The sequence below is a fragment of the Physella acuta genome, unplaced genomic scaffold (genome assembly GCF_028476545.2).
Source record: "Physella acuta isolate Inbredline_101_S28 unplaced genomic scaffold, ASM2847654v3 ptg000013l, whole genome shotgun sequence".
Classification (NCBI taxonomy): Eukaryota; Metazoa; Mollusca; class Gastropoda; family Physidae; genus Physella; species Physella acuta.
In genome coordinates, this window is record NW_026731533.1 from 274,103 (window position 1) to 292,194 (window position 18,092).

Here is an 18,092-nt window from a genome sequence, read left to right on the forward strand (position 1 = left end):
GTGACCTAATATACTACTCACGTAATAAAACGGATATTACTTTAGTTGCCTAGCAACTAAACCAGAGATTCCCACGGAGTAAAAGCCTATATGCTGTATTAATCTGACTCACGGCCCCAATTTGAAGGGATAAAAATAACCACCGAAATTTGGAAACCACCCACAAGTCTTTGGGAAAACCATGGCGGATACTAGCCGTCTATAAAACGGCGAGCGATACTCATAGCCACATTAGCTGAGAGACATCTCATTGTACGCTGATAATATTATAGCAGAGATTACCACTTATAGTTCGAGAGAAATAAAATGAACACTTACTTGCCTTTAGCAGGTACTTATCTATTTTTTTATTGTATAGGGAGGAATTATACTAACAATTAAAGATTAGTTAACTCTGTATGCTTATAACGCTATATACTGAAATTACACGTGATTCGCTACATACTGGAAATCAGACATAATTCGCTAAATATTTAAATCAGTCATAATTCGTGGCATCAATTTTTATTTACTCTGATATTTAAACCGTACATTTAAAAAAATTCAATTTAATCTAGTGTTTCGCAAGTTGTTTTTTAGCTATAAATTACCTTTTGGTAGATGTGCATTAGTTTTCACTTTTTAAAAAAATATATATTCACATTTCTTTTATTTTTGTTTTCCAGTTGTCGCATTCTTCGGGTTCCTGCAACTTGGAACTGGCATGCAGTGCCAGCGACACCTAGAGGAATATTCCAATGTCACGTGGTCAGACGAAAGAAAAAGTGGCGCCATCGCGCGGCTGACAAGCTGCCTTATAACCAGCTACTACGCCATAGGCTCACCTTTCGGGGAGGAGTTCGCGCTGGCCATGGAAAGCGCGGCGAAAGACGGCGTCCAAAACATCTGCAAATGGAAAAGCTCTTTCGACGTGGTGACAAAAATCAACGAAGCCGTTGATGAAGATCTGATCGCTCAGGGTCAAGAGATGAAGATCCATGCGTTTGATTTCTTGATGAAAAACATCCAAAATAAGACGAAAGCTTGTGGGCAGCTTCCGGAATTGGTTTCGCTTCTGCTGGTAGAGAGCGGACTTCCGGCAAATAAAACGACCATACGAATGGGAACCTACCTACTCTCTCACTTCATTAAATCACGACTTAACATCCGCTGTAAACAAAATGATGCCAGAAAATATTTAAAAAGTCTGTGTTAGTTGCACGTATCACTGCAACTAAAACTCCTGGACAGTTTTAACCATACAATGACAGCATTAGTTCCAACAGATATTCAACACTTGTTGCAACTAAAACTACTGGACAGTTTTCAACCATACAATGATAGCGTTAGTTCCAACAGATACTCAATACTTGTTGATCTCCCCCTTCTTGGCTGTTTGGCTGGAAGAGAGTCAATGTTTGATGGATTTGTTGGGGTAAAAGTTCCTGAAAACTCCTTATCAATTCATCATTACCAGACGTACGACGCGTAGTGGAACAAAAATGTTGCGTAATTCAGATATTAAGGGCGTCGTAAAGGTACGGATCTCTCCAAATTGTGGGGCACATAATGTTGCGACGCCCTGTGTGAAATACACAGAGAAGAAAGAACAAAAGAGACATGACCTAAAGAAGGAAGTCTTCATTCGTGATGGTATTTATTCAACTAAACACCCAAAAACTGCTTATTCAATCGCAAAAGTATTATTCCGAAGAATTTTTTTTATAATACTTTGTTTTCCATAGTGTGACTAATTTATGTTTTTACTGTAAAAAATTGTACACTAATTTATTAACATATAATCTATGATGTACATACGCTTGTTTTAGAATTCGCTGTGAATTTTTCATGTACGCATTTTGTAAATTATTTTTTTGCACTTTTTGAAACTGATTTGCAAATTGCTAAGTTTTTATAGCGATGAATGTGATGTGCTTATAAAAGGAGGTATGTGGTGTGCTTACAAAAGGAGGTATGGTGTGCTTATGAAAGGAGGTATGTGGTGTGCTTATAAAAGGAGGTATGTAGTGTGCTTATAAATGGAGGTATGGTGTGCTTATAAAAGGAGGTATGTGGTGTGCTTATAAAAGGAGGTATGTGGTGTGCTTATAAAAGGAGGTATGTAGTGTGCTTATAAATGGAGGTATGGTGTGCTTATAAAAGGAGGTATGTGGTGTGCTTATAAAAGGAGGTATGTGGTGTGCTTATAAATGGAGGTATGGTGTGCTTATAAAAGGAGGTATGTGGTGTGATTATAAAAGGAGGTATGGTGTGCTTATAAAAGGAGATATGTGGTGGTTTGGCCTGCAGATTTTTCTAGTTGCCGTGTAAGCAAACACTGGTATAGAAATTTATAAGCTCTTTGAGCTTATAAGTTGACAGGTAAACCTGGAAGAGTGAGGTAAAGAAAGGGAGAGACAGAGATAGAGAGATACGTGACCTCTATACCTTTGGAAATTGAGAGTTAAGCCTGTAAGAGTGAGGTAGAGAGATAGAGATAGAGAGAGAGAGAGAGAGCGATACGTGAACTCCTACCTTAGCTTTAAATATGACGTGTGTAGCTAGGTTATGCTATAGGATACGTGTGTAGGACCTATGATAGCTCGGCTAACCTATTAACTAGGCTTAGGTACGGCCCCACAGTGAAATGTGTAGCTACACTGTCGCTGTGTTGTGCTAGTCTTGTTTGGGTCGTAAAACTGGATTTGCCTCGATGTACTCGTTGATTGTTTTATTATTGTTTTATTGTCTTACAACACCACGGGCTTTCAAACTTTCGTCAAGGATTTGTACACATATTCATGCGCTGTGAAAGTTTTTTAATGGCTTTTAAGTTTTTAAGTTATTTTTAAGTTATTTTTTACCTGTTATTTTTAAATCACACATTTTACCAAAACGGTTTTGTTTTTGTATTTTGATGAGGTAACTAAATTTTAAAATATTTCAAGATTTTTCCATTTGTTGAATTAACTATTTAAATATGTTTTTTTCCATTTTCTTAAACGATAGAAAAATCATTTACCTTACGTGTCAAACGATCTATACATAGGCTACCTAAATAGTACAGATCTAGGCCCATTTATTAATGTATCGGGAAAACTGATATAATAGTTGTTTAAGTACTAGACTACATGTGTCACGGGAAGATCCGTGTATGTACTTAGCCAAAAGTTAATGAGAACACCTTTAGATTGTTATTTATAGATATTTGATTTGTAAGCTTGATATTATATAATAATGTAAACTATAGGACTTTTAGTCTCTAATCAATTAGCTGATTTAGCAAATCACCGCGTCTGATTATTAGTTTTTTATATTTTTATTTTGTTAATTCTGGCTGTATTTAAAACTTAAAGATTTGAAGTTGGTCAGGTATATGACAACATGACTGATGATACGAATAACATTAACAATAAGCGGTCATCCATTTCGAACGGCCACAACTTTTATAAGTTTTACACGCCCTCTTCACTCCCCCACCCCCCACATCAACACTTTTAATGCCCCCCCCCCCCCCAATTATGACTTTAATTGGTTTACTTTAATTAATATTTTTATATCAAGCAAAAACTGAGGTAGCGTATTAAAAATTGGTTTCTTGTATCGAGCTAAAGAAAGATTTTAAAATAGTATTTTCTCTAATGAGTAGCCACAATATATTGTTTCTATTCACTTCATTACTCGCTTACAGCAGAGCCACCCTAGTACTCGCCCCTTTACTCGTTACTAAATGAACTCGTCCATGACCTGAATGACACGAGAGTTCACAACAAAGGCAGCAGCCAATGATATTTGTGTAAATATTTTAAAAATTCGTATGTTTAAGAATAAGATACTTATTAAAATGTTATATGTCACAGCAAGCTCAGGTACCTACATTACTCGTGTTACATTCGTTTGTTTTAAACTTTGAATTGTTTTTTAAATACATTGATTTTTAAATACGATGATTTTTTTTAATAACTAATTGAATGAAATAAAAAAAAATTGAAATTATTTGGCTTGATTTGTTTTATTTTTTAAAGTTGTCTTATCACATCAACGTATGTACGGCCTAAAGTTGTCTTCACACTTCAACGTATGTGCGGTCCGACAACATTGCATTGAGCCCTGACGACGGTACAGCGGCTTTGATGTCGTCTATTTCGTCACACTGCTGGGGGAAGGGGGGAGAGCTCGAAAATTTGTGACAAGGGGGAGGAGGTCAGAAAGTGTGAGAACATCGTTTTACATTTTTAAAAAGGATATATTAGGAGATGATTTTTAGCCCGGTTTTTCCGATTTTAAAATTATTATCTTTGTAAATTAGAAAAACAAATTCATAAACTCAATGTTGACTGAATATTTCAGAAAGTATCGTGTTTTAAAAAACTAAAACTACAAAATAGAAGTGAGATTGCAGGCTTGACTGTGACGTCATTTAGGGGTAGGGGTTCGAGCTTTTTGTGATGATGTGTGACGATGGGGAGGGGGCAAAAATTTATAGAAAAAGCGTGGCGTCATTTATAAATCAGATGACATCTTTTTTTTTTCTTTTACCACCTTTGGTGATGAGGTGTATTCGTTGTCCACGTCATCGTGAATTACCTCTGTGATCTACAGTAAATATTTGACTGACGATCAGTTGATGGGGCGTGTTTGGTCATTTAATTACCACATTAATCTAGAACTTTATAGAGTGACTTTATTACTACCCCTTACCATGGTGTCGAAGTGTCTTTTTCTTGTTCGTCGATCTTAATTTTATAATGAAGGGGAATTTCTTCCAATAAAATTAAATATTACGTGTCACCATGTTTAAGCGCTATTTTGGCAAGTTGTCTCCGACTTCAGCCTACTTTGAAAGGCCTTTTATTTTTATTTAGAATCATGGAACTTTATGGGGGACGGTAAGACGGATTTAGTACCCTACCACACTGAAGAGTGTATTGATTACAAACCACATTGAAAGTGTATTAACTACACACCACAATAAAGAGTGTATTGACCACACACCACATTGAGAGTGTGTTAACTACACACCACCGTAAGGAGTGTGTTGATTCAACAGTGTACTGACAACACCACACTTAGAACCACACACCAAATTGAGAGTGTATTAACAACATCACACTTGAGAGTGTATTGACAACACTTCACAACACCATATTGAGAGTGTATTGATTACTTTCACCCCATCTTTGTACTCAGAGTTTCTTTCACGCATCTCTCAGGGCCTGTGAGAACCAACGAATCGCTTGGTGCTTTAGCTCTGGCACTTCTCCTATATCACGTGCCTGACACTGCTGTCATAGAATTGTTCCTTGATTGGAGTGAGTCAGTGGCGTAGCGAGGTCGGGTGTCACCCGGTGCGGCACTTAATGGTGTCACCCCCCAGAGGCGTAGTGACCCTTCCCGGGGACAAACTTTCAAATTTTCGATATGCACCCACCCCTCAAACTTTCGATTTGCACCCCCCCCCCCTCAACTTTCGATTTGCACCCCCCCCCACCCTCAACTTTCGATTTGCACCCACCTCCTAGATCCTTTCGATTAGCACCCCCCCCCCCTCAAGTTTTTCTCTATATATTTTTCTATTTTTTTGCCTTGGAGTCACCCCCCTAAATGGTGTCACCCGGTGCGGTCCGCACCCCCCGCCCTCCCCCTCGCTACGCCTCTGGAGTGAGTAGTGTGTTTTTACATGGCTATACATTTAAAACTTTAGCTTGTTTAAGTTTTATAAAAAGTAAATTCATTAGATTAAGGCAATCTTTGGGACGGTGTGGCCTAGGGGTAGAGCGGTAGTCTTCTAACCCGAAAGTCTTGAGTTAGAATCCGGATTCAAGTCAGTGGAACGTCCATAAGTAAAGGCTGCTGGGCTTAGAGCTGATCACATTAATCATTCATATGCCGAGGTCAAGAAACATATGAACTCTACTTCATCTACCCCATGGATCGCTAGGTCTAAAGAGGAATCTTAACGGTCATCTTTACGCCCTGGAACATGAAAAATATGTCGGCTTGACATCGATTATGTTGTCTCAAGTAGAATCGTAATCATTAAGTATAAAAATAATTTACATATTTTTTTTAAAAACTCCCACTGATTCTTATAAATTAGCACAAAAGCTTTATTTTTTAAATTCACAAAATATTTTAAAGTAATTAAGTGGAAAGGATATTTCCTTGACGTCACTCATCTATTTCGAGAACTCTTTTTATTCCCACTGACTTATTTATCGTAGCTAACTTACAAAATTTAACTATTTATAGATTTTACTTAATTTTAACTTTCGTTAGATCACCATCTCATATTTCTATTTTTAGTCTACAGAAACCCCCTGGGTTCCGATTACTACAATGTCTATGATGAGCGTCGTGACATAAGGGAAGTAATATAACTTTAAGTTTGTACCGGATGTAGGTCGGATGCGCGTGAGATTGCAGACGTCACTCATTGACGTGTGTGAGTTCTAGGACGCGAGCAGATCGTGCGCTGTGGTGAGTGGTTGTACGGCGGGTGACAGTGGTTCTAAAACTGGGGGCGGGGGTGGGTACATCCCATACCTCACTTCTAACGCCATCAACCCCATCAACACTAATGTCAACCTTACCCCATACTTTCACACTAATGTTAACCACACCCCATACCTCAACACTAATGTCAACCACACCCCCACACTAATGTCAACCACACCCCATACCTCAAAACTAATGTCTACCTCACCCCATACTTCAACACTAATGTCAACCACACCCCCACACTAATGTCAACCACACCCCATACCTCAACACTAACGTCAACCACACCCCCACACAAACGTCAACCACACCCCATACCTCAACACTAGCGTCAACCACACCCCCACACTAATGTCAACCACACCCCACACTAATGTCAACCACACCCCCACACAAACGTCAACCACACCCCATACCTCCACACTAATGTCAACCACACCCCCACACTTATGTCAACCACACCCCCAGCTTGTTATTTTTAAAGTTTATATTTGTTTTGTTTTCCACTTTTCAGTCATTCATCCAAAATGAAGTAGACAGCACATCGGCTAAGACTAAAGATATTTGCGGTAAAACCCGTTCAGTAGTTTGTGATCTCTGAAAAATTGCTCGCTGCCCCTACTTCGTTCGTAGACAACAAGACAAAAGCGATTACAAGCTTTTTTTAAAAATCTTTTTATCTCCACTTTTATGATTGAATGTCGTAATTTTTAAATTAAATTGTCAGTCTAATTAGATTAAAAGTTAGATATTCTTGCATTTTTATCATAGAAGAACGTATTTTTTGTGTGTGGAAAGTTTGGACGAAATGGGTGCATTGGAAGTGGGTCAAAACTGAGTTACAAGATTTGCTACAAACCCACAAACGGCAAACAGAACTTGGGAACTAAGAAAAAAGTGTGTAAAAAAGAAGATCAATCATCTTTTTTTTTTGAACCGTTGATTATAAAATGTGACGGCCATTTTAATCTTGAGTTATTAATAAATCCATTAAAAAGTGGGGGATTTACACAACACTGTGCTCACGATGTTGAGAAATGTATGTTAAATTTAGACGAGAAACCCTAAGTAATTGAACATTGGGGTCAAGGGGAAGTGTGCGCTGAAAATAGTCTACTTGACTTAGGTCATAGTGTCAAACACTGATTGTCTTCCTATTCGTGACTTTGTGTTCAGAGAGGTACGCGGTTGTCAAAGAAAACTTGTATTTTTATGTCTCGTGGATATAATATGGATAGAAAAACAAAAGCAAAAAACAAAAAAAAAAAAAAAAAAACTAAGGATGAGTTCTTTCAGAATTTTTTTCCCGCGGAGGGGGGGGGGGGGCACTGCTATGAAAAACATTTACTTTAACCAAAGTCCGCTTCCGCCCCCGGAAATTTGTCCCCACCCCCTTCCCCCCTACCCGTCAGTCCCCCGTCTCCAACTTACCTAGGAAGAAAATGTTTGAAAGAAACACAGTCGGCTTTAAAGTGTTTTAAATGTTACACCCAACGCTGGGTACAACACTGTTTAGATCTACTACATCACAAAAGGTTTGGGGTCGGCGTGGTCGAGCCGGTAAAGCTCATAATAATTATTGCTACACCGAAAAGTCTCGAGTTCGCACCCCCGGGCAGATGAGGCTCGTTCGCTGGGGACAACTCCAAAATCAAACAACTGCTGCCTTGTAGCTTGTTCTTTGTTTGACAAAGGCTATGAAAGCAGGCTGAAATCGGTGTCAGTTGACACGTAGACTTAATCCATTCCAACACTAAAATTAAGAAGAAAGACAAAAGGTTGAAATGAAGACAAGTACTTTAATAAATATGCGGCGGCGTGTTCGGTCAGTAGAGCACTCGACTGCTATCCCGAATGTCTCGAGTTCAGATCCAGAGCTCGAGTCCGTAGTTAATCCTTGAGTCGACTCAGCCTTCATGTGTACCTGGCTCAGGTTTGGAACAGTAAAAGCAGCTAGGCATAAAAATGACCTGATTATCCCTGTATATGCCGACGGCCCAGAAAGATGCAAACACTACTCCACCTGCCCCGTTGAGTAATGGCTGCCAGTTCCCAAAGAAAAAGTATTATAAATAAACAAACTTCTGACCCAAGAGATATAAGCTAGTCCGTTATTTGGCAGAGGGAAGGCGTGGTCGGGTGGTTAAGTTTACGCCAGTTTATCTAACTCGAGTTCGGACCCGGGCTAGAGTCTGTCCTTGAGTCAACCCAGCTCTAAATGAGTACCCAACTCGCGTCGGGAAAACAAAGTCGACTGACCACACTATCCCCAAATATGCAAGTCATTGAAACAGATAAACTCTACTTCATCTGCCCCATGTGATATGGGCAAAGCTGGTGGTAATTTGGCAGAACCATAAGCTACAGGACAATGTGTTGGTCACTCCAAGCTAATGGCATACCCCAGGTACGACCTTGACACGAAACGAATGTTGTTGGCTGAGGTTGGACAGAATTGTCTGTATCAATACAACGTACAGGTTGATACATGTATTTAGAGGTGAAACAAACAGTGTTTGTTTTGTCTTGTTTAATTGAATCAAAAATTTCAAAGAATAATTTATAATTATATTTTTAATTATACAATTAATTTTCGGAATATTTCATAGACCATGAATCCTAACGTGGAGATCTAATTAAAACACACTATAACATTATACTTATTTACTGTTTAGGGCAAAATTTTGATGATTCATTATTTCTTAATTCCTTTTTTTACTTTCTCGTATATACGAAGTATAGAGAAAGTCTTGTAATCGTGCAAAAAAAAAAAATCGAGATTTTTACAAATCTCGACGTTTCACACCTCACTGATACGGAAAAACATAATTTTGCAATCTTGTCCGTATGTCTGTGTGTCTGTCTGTGTGTCTGTGTGTCTGTGTGTCTGTCTGTCCGTGTGTAAACACGATAACTTGAGTACCGTTACAGCTAGGTTGATGAAATTTCATATATAAGTATTTAATCAAAATCGTAGATCCGTATCAACTTTTGAGCGATTTCCGATAACCGGAAGTGGTACTTTTCCTACTTTGAATTTTTCAAAAGCCTATAACTTGAGTACTATTTCAGATAGATAAATGAAATTTCATATGTAAGTAAAAGATCTAATTTTCTACCTTCTATTAAATTTTGAGTCATTTCCGTTGACTGGAAGTAGTACTTTACGCTACTTCCGATTTCTCAAAAAACTAATGTAAATTTTAAAAGTACTAATAATATTGCGCACTATTATGCGCTTTTTTATTTGGCGTTCACTTGGTGTGCAATTAATTTGTCTACGAGATTTTATTCTATTTTTAAAACTTGAAGTATTTAAAATGGATTAAAAATCATGTCTATAGCCCGAGTTCCCATCCCCTGTTATTTTATATAAGAATATTCGAGAAAGTTTAGGGGAGATCACTCCCGGTTTATTTTTTTTTGCCTCAGACATGTAATTTACAGTATGTCTTGCCATGTTCGCTTTAGTATTACATTTTTCACCATCGGCTTGTGAGGACTGATGCAGATTTTAAACAGTAATACTTCTTTTTAACACGTAGGCCTACTTTCGTTCAATGAAGAGGGTTACTTAACCATAATACAAAACATCTAATTTCAGTGTAAACCACTTTTTACTTTCTCGTATATACGAAGTAGGCCTATAGAGAAAGTCTTGTAATCGTGCAAAAAAAAAATCGAGATTTTTACAAATCTCGACGTTTTACACCTCACTGATTTTTACACCTCACTGATACGGAAAAACATAATTTTGCAATCTTGTCCGTATGTCTGTGTGTCTGTCTGTCTGTCTGTCTGTCCGTGTGTAAACACGATAACTTGAGTACCGTTACAGCTAGGTTGATGAAATTTCATATATAAGTATTTTATCAAAATCGTAGATCCGTATCAACTTTTGAGCGATTTCCGATAACCGGAAGTGGTAATTTTCCTACTTTGAATTTTTCAAAAGCCTATAACCTGAGTACTATTTCAGATAGATAAATGAAATTTCACATGTAAGTAAAAGATCTAATTCTCTACCTTCTGTTAAATTTTGAGTAATTTCCGTTGACCGGAAGTAGTAATTTACGCTACTTCCGATTTCTCAAAAAACTAATATAAATTTTAAAAGTACTAATAATATTGCGCACCATTATGCGCTTTTTTATTTGGCGTTCACTTGGTGTGCAATTAATTTGTCTAGGAGATTTTATTCTATTTTTAAAACTTTAAGTATTTAAAATGGATTAAAAATCATGTCTATAGCCCGAGTTCCCATCCCCTGTTATTTTATATAAGAATATTCGAGAAAGTTTAGGGGAGATCACTCCCGGTTTATTTCTTATTACTTACACGCCTGGAAAGTATAACAATGGATGTCAAATAGCCGATTCATTCACATGATTAAGTCGAAGTCCGTAGTACATGAAGCAGATGGTTAAAATACTGATCTTTTTTTTTTTGTCATCACAGATTTTTACTAAAAAAAAAACTCAGTTCACATAGAGAAAGCAGTTGTTACACTCAATAGACTAGTATACATCAAGTTACTTTGAAGGACTTGGTTTAGGCATTTTTGCTAGTATAGCTTGTATTTCTTTCTTCTCATCATATGTCTTCCACAGCTCATATAAAGATACCATCATACGTGTTACCCCCATATACTTATCAGTATCTACAGCACACCATTGTTTGATGTATTTTGGTTACAAGCATTTACTTAACTCACTTCCTCTGTCGTCAGTCTTCCGTCTAGATCGAAACGCCCGGGCGAAATTACTGGTACTTCTAACTGACATATACGGTTCGTAGTTGGAACGTGGGTCAAGACATGAAGACAATGCATCATGACATTAAGTTTGACTTAATTGGATGCCTAATTAATTTTTTATGGATTAATTAAAATTTTGTCCGAATTAGTAGGCAGTTCTATCCAACTCCTCCACACGCGTCATCACGTTCCATTGCGCGTTATGACATTCAATAGGCGCGCAATGGTTTTTAGTCATGTAACTCTATTGTAAATAAAATGTAAAGTACTAAAACAATTTTCATAAAAAACTTTTGATAACAAGCTTTTATGTAATAATGCACTAAAAAGTAGAAAATAAATTATACACTACTATTTAAATAACTATAAAGAAAAGCGTGGGTCTCTTTTCAAATATTAGTAAAGGCAGGTATCCAATAGATACTAAAGTGACCCACGCTTTTCTTTATAGTTATTTAAATAGTAATCTAAAATTTATTTTCTCCTTTTTATTGCATTGTTATATAAAAGCTTGTTATTAAAACGTTTTTTATGAAAAATTATTTAATATTCTAAATTCTATGAAAAACTTAAGTATCACCGATGTTATTTTAAAACTTGTAAAAAAAGGCATAAAATAAAATTAATTTTTTTATTCAATTGTTTTAAACATTTAAATCAGTAATAATAATTTGTTTAATAGTTTTACTATTTTTTTTTTTTTTTTTTTTTTTTTTTTTTTTTTTTTACAAAATGTAGTAAGTCGAAATTATTAGTACGTGGGAATTTTTTTTTTTTTTTTTTTTTTTTTTTTTTTTTAACTTTTAGTATATTTTATGTTTATTTTTACGTCAAAGTATTGTGAGTTTGAACTGAAATGAATTAAAATATCACATATATGTGCTTTTTGTAAAAGAATAAACAAGACCTCATGACAAGTTATGAATGTGTTTAGTTTCTTCATTAACCTTTTTTCAATCAGTTGCATTCAAGAAACTGGGAATAATGAAAACATTTTTAAGATAAACCAAATATACAATCAAATATTTTCTGAAGTTGCTAATACTAAATTAAATCAATGGTTTTGAAAAGTTAATACATGATGAGCATGAGCACAGTAAAAAAAAATTACATTTTATGAAAACTTACACTTTGAAAAGTCCATTTCTGGATGTTGCTCCATGAATTTTTTCAAAACATCCTGTTTCTTTTGTTCATCTGATGTTGGTAGTCCCATTTCTTTCTGTCGTTGGTCATACATCATTTTTTCTACCATTGATCGTGTCTCACCATCCAGGTCAGAAAGCTTAGAATTTTCTGGCTGTACTTTGCGTGTGTTAATTTCTGGTTCAGTAGTAATAATTCTACTCCACCATTCCATTTGATTTACCTTTTCTATATTTATAAGAAGTGTTTTTTTTATCAATAATACACCAAGTAGACTCCTCTATTTTCACATCATTGTACATCATACCATCTAAAACTGGTGGATGTCCTTTTAGGCCAATACATAGTTTCTCCACTTCCTGTAATGTCTGAGTCCATGAGTAATTGGGCATGTCAGCACCATTTCCAATATTTGGTTTAAGTTTTCCCTTATCTTTTTCATCTTCTTCATCATCACTGGCTGGCTTTGAATCTTCTTTATTTTCATCTTTGTTATCATTTGGTTCATTACTGTCTTCAGCAATGTTGGTACCATTATTTTTTTAACTCTTTCTCTAATCTTTCTGCCTCTTCATCAGTCAGTTCTTTGATTTTTGGCTCTTCTTCAGCCTTTAGTCTTTCCTTTTCTTCTTCTGCTTTTTTTTTTGGCTATTCTTTCTTGCCTCCTCTTCTCTTCTAATTCTTTCTCTGTTTTTTCCTTTTCCATTCTTTCAGCAACTACTTTTCTGTATTGTTCAAACTTTTCCCTGACCATTTTTTGTGCTTGTTCCTTTCCAGCTCCAGAATAAAAATCTGTCTTTCGAGCTAAGAATCCAAAGAAGGCATCAAGAAGCTCATGAATACCACCCTCACATTGCTGGGCCATAGCCATCAACATTCCATCAAACCGCTCTGGATCTGTAGATCCTGTCATTTTTAGAAAACTTAACATAATTTTATAGATAATGTTTTAGTCAGAATCAAAAGATAATCATCGTGCTATGTTACCCTTAGAATATATATAAATCAACTATTTAACAAGCTATTGTTTTCTACTTGTGCTAGCGCCAAAAATTAATTATAAAAACTACAAAGTAGAGACAAACAGTGTAATGGTTCTAAACAAATAGTTTTGTAAAAAAAAAAATTTTAAAAAATCATATTCATATTTTTTTTAAGTACTGTTGTGTTTCTCTTAATTTAAACGACATTGGGGAGAACTGTTTTTAGATTTGTCTACCTTTGATGTTTTAATTTGATAAATGGGAAGCAATCAAATTTATTTAGATTTAAAAAAAAAAAAAATTTAAATTATAATTTTCTAAAAAGAAATGTCTACGAATTTAACAGATCTTTAAAAATATTATTGTATAGGAATGAGAATTTCATTATTAATTTTTGGAAAATTATCATCATTCGGTTCAAACATCATTTTTATGAGATCAAGTCTTATTACAATAGGATAGTTGTGACTTGTCTTTAACTTTGTTCACAAAACTGACTAAAGGACATTTTTAAAGTTCTGTTTTTTACATTCTCGTATACAGAGCATAGAGAAAGTATAATAATAAACTCACACTGGTTGCGTTCATTTGGTGTACGATTCTTTTTTTTTCTGCGCGATTCTAATCTTACTAATTTTTATCGTGAGATTTACCATTTTATTATATCTGTAGTGGCCTATAGTCTTAAATTTATATCTTTGAAGTTTTTTATATTTTTCGAGCCAAGTTCTTTTAAGTAAATTTTACATCATTTTTTTTTTTAATCCTTCAACATTTTCCCCGATGATTTCATTTCAATGAAAGTTGAATTCAAATTCTATTCGGAAGTTCCGTCACACTGAGCCACGACAATATTGTCAATAATGACGTATCTGCTGCTCGTGACGTGGCCGTATGTCAGCCATACTCAATGTGGTCAACAAACGGGTGGTGTGTGGTGGGGGCGTTATGGTCACACGGGCCGAATCAACGTACAGGGAAGTCCAGAACAAAAAAAACGGATTACACCCTTAGCGTAATCAAATATCGCCAAAACATCTTATATTCATGCTGTTATTTCTTTAATAAGAGTCTAGTGATTAATATTGACTAAACAAGCACCCTTGAAACGATTACTGTAATAAAAGAGTAAAATGATATAACATTGGGCAGTTAATGTTTGAAAATGTATTTGTGATAAAATTTTGAATGTACCAATTCGTGTAAACAGCTATATATTTAATGTTCTTAACTTACTTGGACACACACACACACACACATATATATATATATATATATATATATATATATATATATATATATATATATATATATATATATATATATATATATATATATATATATATATATATATATATATATATATATATACATACATATAGGGACAAAAAGAGAAAAGGATAGTAATGATAATACAAGTATCCAATTTTGTGTCTTTGATCCAGAATTTTGGGCTTTTGATAGAAAGTTTTTATCATGATGCACCTGTAAATACTTTATATTTGGGAATTCCAAATAAAACTGTATCTATGTGGCAGCGATGTTAGAGTTAAATTTTAAAATTCTAATATGAAATTTTCAAAAATTATTTTTATCAATTGTCTCTAACTTATGGCTTTTAGAGATTCCTCGAAATACGTGTTTTGGAAATTCCCTTTTGGTTATCAATAGTTTATTGGTAATTTCCGCAAATAATCGGGTGCATTATAAATTAAATGGCGTGTACATTATTAACATTATGTTTACATAATAAATTCACATTTATAAAGCCTAATAATTAAAGTGTTATTTAAAGAAATGTTTTCCCATATTAATTTCCTTGTCAGATTAAGTGGTTCGCATAATTATATTTTTATTACCTGCGAAAGGTAGCCTTTATCCACGTCAGAGGGGCATTACTTAAAAATTTAAAAAGGTGTGGAGGTGCCGCCCATGACTACCCCGACTTCTTCTGACGTGTAATTTACCTTAGTGAACACCTTACGTGGACATACACATCTTTTTAAATCGACATCTATAATTTTGTGCCTATAAAATGGCTGCACTTCGTCAGAAAAGTTTAAACTCTCGCAGAATAAAATCATGCTTTGTAAGTTGTTTTTTTTTAAACTTCGCTTTATTTTTTAAAATTGTCCCCTATTAAAAAAGCATTTGTTAGTTAGAAACTTCTTTAAAAAAAACTTTATGAGTTTGCTTTACTTGTGAGCAGTTTGCTGTTGTTTGATAAACTATTTACACCGAACATTCAAAAACTAATAATTTTTTAAAAATGTTATTTCTTATTAATACATTGAACACATTGAAATTGATTATCTGTTTCTTACGTGTAACTTTGTACGCTACGATAACCTGTTTAGTGAATTGTTTCCCTTTGTGAAAATAGTATGAAGGGACTTGGGAAGCCAGGCTGTTATTTGGTAGATCTAGTAGTTGGTCAACGTATTTCTGAATGAGTACAGTTCATAAGCAACAGTGACGATTGTACTAGTTAAGATAATATGGAATAGTTTTTGTTTTCTTTTCAATTCTCAAGCTGACACAAGAGCCTGCCAATTCGTTTCTCTATAATTGAAAAAAAAACTTGGTCTATAATTTTGTGTGTCCCGATAGTCAGGGCGTGTGAACATTTTTTAAGTAAAGACCTTTTCTAAATCACAGCCTCGTAGTGTTTCTTTCATGGAGCATGCTCTGTGCCCCCCCCCCCTCCCTTCACTTGGAATGAATTAGAAATATATGTTTAATTTAATAGAAAATATACACTTAAACTAGTGTCGTCGTCCCCCCCCCCCCCCCGTAGAAACAGTGTTTCTTCCAGACTTTTTCTCCGAAGGTGCACTTGATATTTTCGGGGGGGGGGGGGGCGGACACTGGTAAAAGTATGTTTTCTATATTAATTCCATTTCGTTCGGGGGGAAGAAACTCTGACCACAATATTGAAAATGTATAGCAAGTATAACCCAATTCTGAAATGTTGTATTTCATTCTCCAGCTCCACTGCACCTACTTCTAACAACACTAACCGCCGTGACACTGCTTGTATCAGGGTGTCAGCTGCCACCCCAAGATTCACCTATCACCTGCTCGGCACTCAACAGCTTCACCAACTGTCTTGTTAAACATTACTTGAGCATTGGCAGCCCCTTCGGCTACATCACCAACGATATCATCGACGCTGCTAGAAACGGATCGAAGACCATTTGCCAGATGAAATGTGATATTAAAAACGAGGCCAAAATTAACCAAGAAGACCAAAACTTGTCCAAAGAGAACCAACTTTACAAGAACTGCGCGTTCGATTTTTTCCTAAAAAATGCCAAGAGAGTTCAGCACGCATGCGTAAAGTTACCGGAACTGGTAACTTGCTTGTTAGAAGCATCCAATTTTTCCAGGTCAAAAACTGCCAATACCATCGGACAGTATCTCATGATCCAGATTATACAGAATCAGTTGGGTGTCAAATGTTCACGCCAAAAAAAAGGAGTTACTAGAGAACTTAAAAAACAATACGGATCGGCAATCGAGAAGAAGAGCACGAAACAAAAGAATATAATTTAAATCCTTGACAACGAATGCTGTATATTGTAAAAAGCTTTAAACCTTGTTTTTAAATACTAATATAAATACTCTGTAATGTCTAAATTATCGCCATTTTTAGAGTTGTGAGTAAAATGTACATTAGATCAACGTGAAGGCCGTCACCCAGCGTTTCTTTCAGGCATCTCCAGGTGGCATTTGAAAATCTCGTGTGGGTGGTGGCAATGGTTTAAGTAGTCTATATTTTTAAAATAAATATTTAATATTTGTCTTCGTTCGCAAAGAAGGCTCTGGCCGTAACCACCTCCCACCTACCCCGGAAGAGGTGCCTGAAAGAAACACTGCCGTATGTAGTTTGAGCAAAGTCCGGTGACGGGTGTATTAGGTAAAGAAGTTGAAAATGTACTCACATTAAAAGCTTTGTTAAATGTGCTTCACAATTGTATGCACACAAGTGTACATTTTATATCGTCTTTGCTATGTCAATATAAACATGACGATCTGAATAACTTAGTGAGAGATTATTATAGAAATTGTTTGACAGATAGGCCTAACTGGCATGTAGTTTTGAGAGGCAGTAGGTAGGTGTTGTATGACAGATCTAGTTTAATGACCAATCCAGTATTGTCCAACTACAGCTTTTCTGTAATTCAGTCCCAACATGTGTGTCAAACAAATATTTTCCCCCTACTTTTTCTATGAAGAATTTTTGTATCTTAACTCAATGTACATGCACATCATTCCATTTTAAGGCATCAAAGGTTTATCAATCTTCAATGGCTTCATTTAGGCAGCAATAACGCACAAGCTTTGTTATGAACAAACATTTCTCCACAGTTTACTCACTAATTTATGCATTCATTTACAAGTGTATATATTTTATAATTAACAATATTGTTAAATTTTGTGATTGTGATATGCGTGTATGGTCAACTTGTGTATTCAGAGGTGTCTTTACAAGACAAACCTTTTGAGGGGAAGGGTATATCATTCTGAACCTGACACATAATCAAAAAGTTGATAGCCATTCATTTATATTGTATAGAGTTTTTCACAGTTGATATTGCCAGTTAAATTATGTGTGAAACGTTAATTATGCTGCTGTTTTCATTCAAATGTTTAGTTAATAAAAGTGTTTGATTTTAATTTTTTTTTTTAAATATAATAAAATGCTGAAAAAAAATTATGTTCTG

The 18,092-nt window shown here is 35.4% G+C and overlaps 2 protein-coding genes and 1 pseudogene across 2 annotated transcripts; 2 read left to right on the forward strand and 1 right to left on the reverse strand.

The window, feature by feature from the left end:
• Positions 1-218: 218 nt before the first annotated feature.
• On the forward strand, positions 219-1,195 carry LOC131935482 (uncharacterized). The gene is made up of 2 exons (XM_059291882.1): positions 219-331; positions 666-1,195. The coding sequence occupies exons 1-2, from the start codon at positions 307-309 to the stop codon at positions 1,193-1,195; spliced, it is 555 nt and encodes a 184-aa protein (XP_059147865.1). The 5' UTR covers positions 219-306.
• Positions 1,196-12,052: 10,857 nt separating this feature from the next.
• Positions 12,053-13,309, reverse strand: LOC131936118 (nuclear migration protein nudC-like; annotated as a pseudogene).
• A 2,063-nt stretch (positions 13,310-15,372) lies between these two features.
• Positions 15,373-18,079, forward strand: LOC131935803 (uncharacterized). Its single transcript, XM_059292464.1, has 2 exons — positions 15,373-15,454; positions 16,355-18,079. The coding sequence occupies exons 1-2, from the start codon at positions 15,448-15,450 to the stop codon at positions 16,918-16,920; spliced, it is 573 nt and encodes a 190-aa protein (XP_059148447.1). The 5' UTR covers positions 15,373-15,447; the 3' UTR covers positions 16,921-18,079.
• The last annotated feature ends 13 nt before the right edge of the window (positions 18,080-18,092 follow it).

Bases quoted from the DNA above. Each gene is read 5' to 3' on its own strand.
- LOC131935482 (XM_059291882.1), top strand. From the start codon at position 307: ATGAACACTTACTTGCCTTTAGCAG. The intron at 332-665 runs GTACTTATCTAT...TTTGTTTTCCAG, and splicing joins CACTTACTTGCCTTTAGCAG to TTGTCGCATTCTTCGGGTTC.